The 10,087-nt window shown below is 50.6% G+C and overlaps 1 protein-coding gene across 2 annotated transcripts in view; it reads left to right on the plus strand.

Annotated features, from left to right (window-relative positions):
* Positions 1-469: 469 nt before the first annotated feature.
* Positions 470-10,087, plus strand: part of TSHZ3 (teashirt zinc finger homeobox 3) — a 67,189-nt gene continuing 57,571 nt past the window's right edge. Inside the window, exons 1-3 of one of the 2 annotated variants that reach the window (XR_013923698.1) lie at positions 470-2,234; positions 2,912-3,469; positions 10,006-10,087. The exon at positions 10,006-10,087 is cut by the window's right edge and continues 16,770 nt beyond it. Coding sequence is in view for 1 of the 2 variants with exons in the window: in XM_080365091.1 (XP_080221217.1) it covers positions 3,430-3,469 (40 nt within the window). In the remaining variant the exon portion in view is untranslated. The remainder of the gene's footprint in view (positions 2,235-2,911; positions 3,470-10,005) is intronic. The other variant, XM_080365091.1, reaches the window with a different exon arrangement.

Genomic DNA, 10,087 nt, shown 5'->3' on the forward strand with positions numbered 1-10,087 from the left:
TTTGGGGAGAGGGAGGTGGAAGGAGAAAAAAATTCTCGCAACTTGCAACCCCCCCCCCCCCCAAAATCAGCGGCTGGCCGCTGCAGCGTGTTCCTGGGGGTGAGGCTCTGCAGCTGGCTAGCGAAGGCTCAGGAGTAATTCCTGGCTTCGGGGAGGACTCCCGCACGTTGAAGAACAGCCTTTACACGACTGAAGTGACTAAACGCGCCTTAGCACTTGTGCTTTGCTGCAGTTTCCAGGGCGCTGTGTCAGCGCCCGGAGCCAGGCTGACCTCCCCCGCGGCCGGCCGGGCTCCCGGCGGAGGCTCCCAAAGTTTGTTTCATCCTCTCCCGCTCCCGAGCTCGGAGAAATCCTCCATGTTGCGCAGCGCCCGCCGGCTCGGCCAGCAGCCTCCCAAAGCCCCAAGTTCACCTATCATCCCCCGGGCTCCGCGGCTAAGCCGGCCCCGGCCCCGGTCCCGGTCCCGGTCCCGGCCCCGGTCCCGGCCCCGGCCCCGACCCCGCCGAGCCGGCCGAGCCGCCTGGCTGAGCGCGCCCCGGCCGCATCCTCCGGGGGGGCGAGGGGCATGAATTATTTAGGTTTTCCATTTCCTAATTCCTACTTCAAGGGGGAGGAGGGAGAGAGCAAGACCGAGTTATTAATCGCAGCCTAGCCCTCTCGCTTTTCCAGGGCTGTCTAACATTTGTAAATACTTATGCTGCGGCTGGTCCCCTCCTTCCTGGTTAAGTTGTTTAGTACGTCGGTTATTTGTACCGAATCCCGGTCTGTGTTGTGTCTGATGTGTTGTCGTTGCAATGTGCAGCCAGGGTGACACTGATGGATGCGCCAATGGTGAGACGGACAGATGTTAGGGCGGATCTAGCGGCATGCACCGCCACAGCGGCGCAGCCCGCCCGCACGGGGCTGCCAGCCGCCCGCGCCCCGTCCTGCCGCCGGCGCGCTCACACGCACACACGCGCTCGCACACCCGCACGCCGAGGGGCTTGCTTTTTGGGGAGGGGGGGAACGTCTCGGGGTCGTCTCTTAAGTAGATCTGATCGCTCCTTCTGTGAGCAGATACTGTAACTGTGAGGAGCAACCAGCGAGTATCAATGAGATGGAACTGAGCGAATTTGGCAGCAGAAGCGGCAATTGACAACTCACCATTTTCTTGTTTGCAAGAAATGTTTCGTTTTCCCCCAACAGTAGCAATTTCCCGGGGACTTTAGGCGACTGCGATTTTTTTTTTCTTCCTAAATATCAGCTTAAAAAAATAATCAACTCGTAAAAATAACAATCAGAAAAAAAAAATTAGCCCAAACCTTCTCCACCCTTCACGTAAAGTGTTTGAATTTCCTGCAACTTGAAAAGGAAAGCGAGAGCAAAAGCGGCACGGCGGCTTTATAAGATGTGAAGACGCAACAACATCTGCACTTAGTCAGGTATTTGGAATTATCCCAAATCTCGAAGAATGGGGGCGAGTGGAGATTTTTTTGATCTTACCGTAAAAGTGAGATCATCCTTTTTATTTTATTCCTCCCCGTGAACTTAAAAAAAAAAAAAAAATCGCTACTGGTTTTTTTTCTTGGCTTTTTTTTTCCTTTTTTTTTTTTTTTTTTTTTTTCCTTCACTTCTCCCGAGCCCAGGCGGCCTCCGGCAGCGCGGCGGGGCCGGTGCGGTGCGGGTGCTGGGCCGCCGTGCCCGGGCGCGCGGCGCGGCGGAGGCGGGAGGCCGGCATGGGCCCCGCTCGCCCCCCGCCGCCCCGGCCCTCCCCGCTGTGCGCGGCCCCGCCGCCCAGGGATGCGCAATCAAACCCGCAGCACATCGATCCGCCGGCGCTCGCTGAACTGAGCGCGGCGGCTCGCCAGTGAACTTGGACCAAAAAAAAAACCCAAACCAACACCAAACCCCTATCCCCCGCCCCCCAAAAAAAACCAAAAGAAAGCGAAAGAGAGAAAAAAAGGCCCCGAAAGAGGGAAAGAGCGGGGAAAGTGCCCGAACCCGCAGAGCCGGGCGCGGGCGGGGCGCGCAGTGCGGGGGCGCTGCCCGCTCCCCGTCCGGCCGGCGGCACCGCGGGGCAGGGCGCAGCGGCTCAGCCGGCGGAGGCGCCGCCGTTGACGGCCGCCGGCCGGGGCGGCCCTGCCAGCCCGCCCGCCCGCGGGCGCGAAGCGGAGCCCGGGCGGCTGTGGCGCCAGCCAGGTGGGAGCCGGAGGGCTGGATGAGTGCCGGCGGGCGGCCAGCTGCCCGGCGCGCCGGTGAGTGGGGCCGGGGCGGCCGGCGGAGCGAGGTGCGGAGCGAGCCGCGGAGCGAGCCGGGGGCCGGGGCTGCCGCCGCTGTCCCCTGGCGGGGCGGCCGGGCTCCGCGGGGACGGGGCTCGATCGCCGGGGGCGGGGGCCGGGCCCTCCTCGCCGGGGGGAGGGGGGCGGCGGCGGCGGGCGCAGAGGCTGCGGGGCGGGGGGGTGCCGGGAGGGTCCCGTGCCCCGGCGGGGCGGCGATGGCTGGGGGGGTGGGGGCTCCGGCGGGGAACGGGTGTGCGCGGGGGGCGGGAGGGGGAGGGCTGCCGGCGGGGAGCGGGGCGAGCGGCGCGGAGCCGTGCGGTGCGGGCTGCCCTGCCCTACGCTGCCCGGCCCGGAGGCGCCCGGCGGGCCGAGCCCCTCCGCCGCTGCGGGCTGCTGGGGCGAGCGGCCGCGGGCCGGGCTGGGCGGCGGAGGGGGCGCGGCGAGGGGGGGGCGCCCCGCTCCGCCGCCGCCGCCCCCGGGCGGACCCTGCGCCGCCGCCGTGGCCGTGGCCGGCCGGCGGCGGGCGGTCCGGCGGCGCGATGCGCAAAGAGTTAAGGTGCCGTCCGGGGCGGGAGGCGGTGGGAGCGCGGTGCCCCTCTCCCTCTTTGCGGACTAGTTTGAGTGACACTGCGATCATCTCGTTTCCCTTCAAGCTTCGCCTGTTGCCGTTGCCGCCGCCGCCGCCGCTCCAGCGCCGAGCCGGGAGCCGGGGAGTGGAGAGCGCAGGCTGAGGCTCCGCCGACTCCTGCCAAGAAATCCCCCGTCTTTATGCCGTGATCTCCCAGCCCGGCCAGGCTCCGGGGGCGCAGGGTGGGGTGGGGGGGACTGCGGGCTCTCCCCAGCCCTCCCGCCCGCACACCTCTTCGGGGGGCTTCCCCTCCTCCTTCCTCCGGGGCGATTTGTCAAACTTCCCCCCTCTTCTGCCAGCAGCAGCAGCAGCAGCAGCAGCAGGGCTGTCCTCTCCTCTGTGCCGCCTCCTCCTCCGCCGCCGCCGCCTCCTCCTCCTCCTCCTCGGCATCGTGTATGCACAGCAACAAAAAATATATCCCCAACCCAGCCCTCGAGCCGAGACTGGAGCAGCTCACCGGATCTCTGGGGCTAAAGCAACTCTTCCCACCCCCGCGCCCAGGCAGCCCCCCCCCGCCGGCGCCGGCGGCCGCAGGAGCCCAGCATGCCGAGGAGGAAGCAGCAAGCGCCCCGGCGCGCAGCAGGTACGAGCCGCCTCCCCGGCCGGCCGCCGCGCCGCCCGCTGCCGCCGGCTGCCGTAACGCGCTCGGCGGGCTGAGCCTCCGCGCTGCCTCCGCACGCTGCTGCCGCGGGGAGTGAGAGCAACTTGGGCAGGGGGCACGGCGCCGTGGCGGCCGCGGCGGCGGGGGGGGGCGATTTCAATTTTTTTTTTTTTTTTTTTTTTCTTCCCTGGGCTGGCAGGGGTGGGGACGCATGAAAGCCCTTTCCCGACTTTGGTAGCCACTTTGATTTATTCCTAACTCTGCCATCGCCAGACTCCGGTCCGGGGGCAACACTTTGAGAAAGGCAGGCGGGTATGCGCAGGCACATAGGACATGTACGCGGGTGATCCCTGTGACTCCAGGCGTGGGGGAAGGACGTGAATTTTGTTCATTTCCAGCCCGTACTTTAGATCCTACTTTGCTTCTCTCCCTCGTAGTCTTCGTTCGTCTCCATCCTTTTCCCTCACAGGCAAATGGTTTGTGAAAGCCAGTGAAAATACTCTTTCTTTAATTTTTTTTTCCCTCTCTGTAAAAAGAGATAGGATATGTATAAATACATGGCACGCTGTGAATGAAGTGGTAGGGACAAAGTGATCTGGAGGGTCCGCGGAGTTACTTGGTGATCCAAGCCCAGCACTGGTTCCTTTGCCCAACTTTTAGCTGCCTCTCTCTCCCCCCTGTTCCACGCCGGAGGAGTCTCTGCAGGACAGGCAGACCCACCTAGCTGGTCACTTTCTTTGGCAACCTCTTCTGTTAATCTTATTCATTTCTTATTTATGAGTCCAGATGAGAAACTGCAAAGGAAACCAAAGGAGGGGAAAAAAAAAAAAAAAGGAGGGGGGGTCTGTGTATTGTCAAATGACTGGCAAATGTTTCTGATAGTGCCTTTACAATTTCCTCCATATTTTTTTTTCTTTTTAGAAATACTTCACAAGGCTTTGTGCTGGTGAGGTTTTTGTTTGTTTGTTTCATTTTGCTTACGCCAGAAGTGTCAACTCCTGTTAAACTTGAGCAGTATTTTTTTGGAAAAGCCAAATTGAAAGCAAAACGGGGGGGGGGGGGGAAAGCCCCACGTAATTTTACAGTAATCCTTAGTTGGGGATATGTGGGCTGGAAAAGGTTTCCTTGGCCTGTTGCCATCCTTGATTTGATGGCTGATTGATCGCCTGTCATCTGGCTGCCTTTGATCTATTCATTCCCGATAAACATCAATAAATCACTTGCCATGGTAACGCCAGACTCGGTGACGTCACGGGTGGCCTGTCAACTCTCTGTCAGCGCAACTTCTGGGGCTCCTGGCTCGGTGTGCCACATAGCCACATGGGCCAGGGCTTCCGAGGCGTGGGGCTGGCTGGGGCGGAGGAGCAGGGTTGGGTCGGGCCAGGGGCGGATGGGGGGGCCCAGCACGGAGTGGCCACCGTTGGCCTTTCCCGAAGGAAGGCTCTGTGCCGGAGGCCGGCTGCAGGAGTTGTGCCGAGGCGCGGGTGATGGTGGTGGCGGTGTGTTTGTGGTTGTGCCTCTAACAACTTGGAGCAGGTAGCCTGGCGACTCGCTTGGGCGATGCTAGAAAACGGGCATTCAGAAACGTGCCAGGGCTTTCCCGCTGCCTGACAACTTCTCCGAGTGGTGTGGTTTGAATTTAGTAAACAGCAAGGGATTCAGGGAGTAATACAAATTGTAAATAACGTTGTCCACATTCCCTTTCTTCTCTTCTTTGACGTATACACGCATTCATCTAGGACTTTTGAGACAGAGAAACAGACTTTCTAGCAGTCTCGCTCCATGTACTAACAGCTAGAAAGTTTGGAAAGTTTTGCAGTACGGTGCTGATACGATCTAGCAAACAATATCGTAGCCAAATGCTTCACGGTAATATTTTGCATTTCTGGCCCATACCATCAAGTAACACTTTTCACATAAATGAAAAAGGTGGACTTTACCTAATACTTGGGAAATTAAGTTTCGAACATGAATTCGGTTCTGCAAAATCTAGCTCTTCGAAGTATTTGACGTACTCGACTGTGCTGTCTGCTGGGCTCTCCATAGGCTGGAAGCAAATGTTTCTGCACTAAACACACACTCTGAGGTATCTCTCTCCCTCTCTCCACCACTCTCTGTCTCTCCCTCCTTTCTCAAGTGATTCAGCCATGATGTGTGATCTATCTTTCATATTTAGCAGAAGTGTAATCTCTTTAAACTTTTAGCTTTTTGATAGCCACATTAAACATTTAGTATTGTGTATAATTGCTTCCCACTAAAATGCTGTTTTATTGGTCACATTGGAAATGTTACTTTTTCTAATAGCAGTAAAAGCAAAGACTTTTTTTTGTTGGTTTTTTTTTTCCTTTCCAAAAAAAACCCCACCTTAAAAAACAGCTAAGAAATAACAGGTTAGTTAAGAAATATTCATTACAAAAACTTGACTGCAGGACTAATAGGAGATGGAAGAATGGTTTTGCTCTATCAAAATGACCCGTCAAAACGACTTTGTTTCATATTTGATTTAATTGTCTCTCTCCTGACAGGCACATTCATCAATAGCTTAATGGTCAATCAGAAGTTGGCAGAGTGAGTGCTTTCATTCTTTCCCATACACTAGCTTTGGCTTTACTTTATCAAAATGCCTCTGCCTAATGGATATGGGGGATGTAGAATGACTGAAGGGCTACTTATTTGACAAGAGTGAAAAAACAAGAACATTTATGCTGTTGATAAGTGCATGAAGATAAATAAGTGAGCTGTATGAGGCATTTTATTTTAAGACAGAAGAAACTTACTTTCCCCCCCCACCCCCCAAGCCTTTTGGCTTCAGAGCTGCGAGTTATAAGGTTCATGACTGCTTTTGTGGCATACTGAGAGTGATGACAAATTGATTGCTTGGTACTGAGAGAGAAAAAAAGGTGGTGGTGGGGGAGAATTAAAGATGTCTGCTGATTGGTAACTCAGGAAATCCAGTCCCCAGCAACCTTGAGAATACTCGAGAATTTTTTTTCTCCAAACTGAAAGGTCCGCTCAGCCATAAAAAAAGAAAAGTTGTTTTGCCAGCTTCATTAGTGTTCACCTAATTAGCTGTAAACCTGATGGATTCCTGACAGCTTTAATGATTGGAGATGACAAGCTCCACGCAGTGTCATCCAGCAGAATTAGGTTTGCAGCTAGTTTGATGTAATCAAGTTGATATTACACAGTCCTGGTTGCCTTTAGTTGTGCATTAACTCAATTTTCTGCTGCAGGTGACAAATGGGCTTTGGTACCTGGATAATCATGTCATAGGAATTAGGGCCCTTTTAATGGTCTGGAGTAGAATAACAACAACAAAGAACTCTCAGCAGCGCAGAGCTCGCAGACATAACAGACAGGTGCACAAATTCTTTATGTCTAGCCCAAGTGTTAACACCACACTGTGGAAGACTAAAGCTGTCTCTGAGAATCAAGAATCTGTAAAAATGATAATTTCGGTTTGTTTGCTTTGAGACTCAGGTGAATGTCATAGGTAAATTCGGGAGGAAGAGCCAGGGAGCGCAGTTTTATTCCTCACCTGTTAAAGCAAGGAGGGAGGCAGAATTGCTGCTCCAAGGACTTGTGTCATTTTTGTCAGGAGGAAGAAGGTATTTACTGGTTGGAGGCTACTCTCTAGGAAAGCGAAGATACTGTATTAATAGAGGCCAGTCTTGTTCATGCAAACAGTAATTATCTGTCCTTAAATTATAGCTTTCACTTGCAGCTTTTTTAGAAACCTATTTTAAAAGATCAAGAAAATGTACTTCCTACTGACAGAAACGACTTAATACATATTTTGTATACGTGTAAAGCTCTTCTGAGGAGGGACTGGGAACTAACTAAGGATTTGTTGGAAACTAATGTATTTATTTTTTTGAACAAAACAATTACTGTTTTTTAGATTCAGACAACTGCACTGAGTTTTGAAGCCTCTAGAAGAAAAACAAACTTGGACCCGTGTTTGGGTTTTTTTTTTGTTGGTGTTCTTTTTCCCTGTGTAGGAGAGTTTAAACCCTAGAGATAGCTGCATACTTTTCAGGCTCTTCCCAACTTCCGTGCTTACATTTGAAAGATGCACATGGCCGGTGTGAATACTGAAATACGTTAAATTGATTTTTCAGGGATGCGGAGCACTTGCACTTTTCAGGGACTTCAGTGCTCTTGCTGGTTATCAGCACCTCCAGAGCCAGGCTGGGAGTGCACCACCGAGATACAGATGCAAGATGGCATGCAGGTTGTGCAGCCAGATTTCCAGGCAGCTCTGACTTCGGGAAGTTGAATGCTCGCTTTAATTTATGGGAATTGCTTGCAACTACATACATACCCCAAAAGTAAATGTAGCGATAAAGTAGACTACCTATAAAGGTACTTGCAGTGTCAGCCCTTGGTATGTTATTTGCCTCCAAACCTGCCACATATTTCTCTGTTGGACAGAGATTCTTCCTAGCAGCAAGCTGACAAAATGATTAGTTATGGCTGTCCTCTGCCTTTTTTTTTTTTTCCTTTTTTTTTTTTTTTTTTTTTTTTTTGGCAAAGTGTGAGGAACAATGCAAAAAAAAAAAAAAAAGAAAAAGGGGCATAAATATAAAAAGGCCTGATAGATTCTCCTGAATATCCGTCTGGAAAACAGAATTTTCCAGAATCAGCTGCCATTTCTCCCATTAGCTTGACAGCTGTCAATTAAGGCTTCAGTGCTCTCCTGGGCCACAGTTTATTGCGTGCGGTTGATGTTGTCATTTTGTTCTCGGTTTTGCCTTGAGCACTATCATGAGCAGGAGTGAAATAGTCAATAACTGATGTATCAGCAGTTATTTCTTAAATTGGCTTACAAGTCTGCATTTTTCCTCTTTTTACTAAAGATTGTTTTGTAAAGTGATTAGAATGAATTGTGACTGCTGCAGGGTTATGGGAAATGCAGTGAAGCTAGGGTGAGTTAGCAGGATTAGAGTGGGTCCTTTTTGTCAGCCCTGTTTCCAGGATTAGTGGAAACTACATAGAAAAGATCACCTTCAGGGTGAAGTGTGGGGTAAATTTTAAAGTGTGCGGTGTGCACGCTTATGTAGAAACACATGGTGGTACAGAGTGAGTGAAAAGAAATGATCTGCCTAGGATGTACAGTAACCTTATGTGTTATCTTTCTGAACAAACCTTGGAACTACTAGTTCTACGATGTAATAATCCATATTTTAGTCCAATGTCCTGACCGTTTCCCAGCGAATCCAAATACAGATTGTCAAATTTTAATGCAGCCCTATTTACAAGGTGCTGCTAGTAGATCAAGTATTAAGATGCCTGAAGTGTTGTATTGTCAAGTAAGAGTGTATGTGTATATATGGCTATGATACAACACTGAAAATAACATAGTTGCAGAGCGATCGTGTGTTATCTTATCTGTGAAATACTTCAGCATCATTTACTAAACAATCTACCTCAGGTGTTTGAGTCTGATTCCCCCCCCCCCCCCCCCCCCCCCCTTCTGTGTGTTTGGTGTGTGGTGGTTTTTTTTTTTTGGTTGGTTTTTTTTTTTTTTGTAAATTTAGTTACGCCCAAATTGTGGTTTATCAGCCTTAAGTTAAAAATGAAAGGTGAATACAATATATTGTATTTGGTAACAATGATATGGACTGGTACATCCAGACAGATAATATGCAGTTGTAATTAGACTGAATAGACAGGCATTCATTTTTAAATTCTTTGACACATGCATAAAATAGTCATATAATAAGATAAGATGACAATTTTATGTTAGGTTGATAAAGTGTCCCGATACATGCATTTAAATGTCTGTAAGCCTTTTTTTATCCAGACAGATTAATTCCAGTTTCCAGCATTTGCAGTTAGACATTAAATTAATTTTAAAAATCCCACTAAACAATGGATGCATTGCTTTTTTGTGTGTGTGTGTCATTACCTAAAACAGGAGGATTGAAAAAATTTATGCAATTGATTTTTCTTGATTTCAACATTTAAAAAAAAATGCATGAAAACTGGCTCAGAGGATTTAAAGCATAGTCCGCGAGAGACTGTGTTGTAGTTTTCTAAAGTATAATAATGCAGAAGAGAACATTGTCAGAGCTTGGAATTGTTTGTTACCATTTTCATAAAAAGAACTGGAAGAGTTGAAATAAGTAGGGCTTAATTTCAGAGCCTGCAAGGTTCGTCCTGCTGCATTTTCCTCATCTTGTGCCTGAAAGATATTTTGATCATCTCAGTAGAGAGCCAATCTGCAGAATTTAAACACTTCTCGTTGCAAGCATCAACTTTAAGATATTTCTCAGAAAATGTTCAAAGGTTGTTTTTTTTTCCCCTGGGGGCGGAGGGAGAGTGGGGAAGGAGTTACCAGAAGATCATAAAATATCTGAGAGCTCTTTGCCCATGCCATTACCTGGCTTGTTCGGGCAGCAAAGGTGTGACTCTTCAAGAATAATCCAAGTTCGTATTTTAGACTTAATTATAAATTATTAATTAATTCTGTCAGGACACATGTTATTAATTATGACTCTCTTTTCTTCATTCAGAACAGCTGTTGGGAATCGTGTAAGTTCACTGTGTTTGGTGGTGTGGGAGTTTGCCAGTGAAGAGCTCTCCACTCCCAGCCTG

The sequence above is a fragment of the Falco punctatus genome, assembly GCF_963210335.1.
Source record: "Falco punctatus genome assembly, chromosome: 14".
In the NCBI taxonomy this organism is placed as follows: Eukaryota; Metazoa; Chordata; class Aves; order Falconiformes; family Falconidae; genus Falco; species Falco punctatus.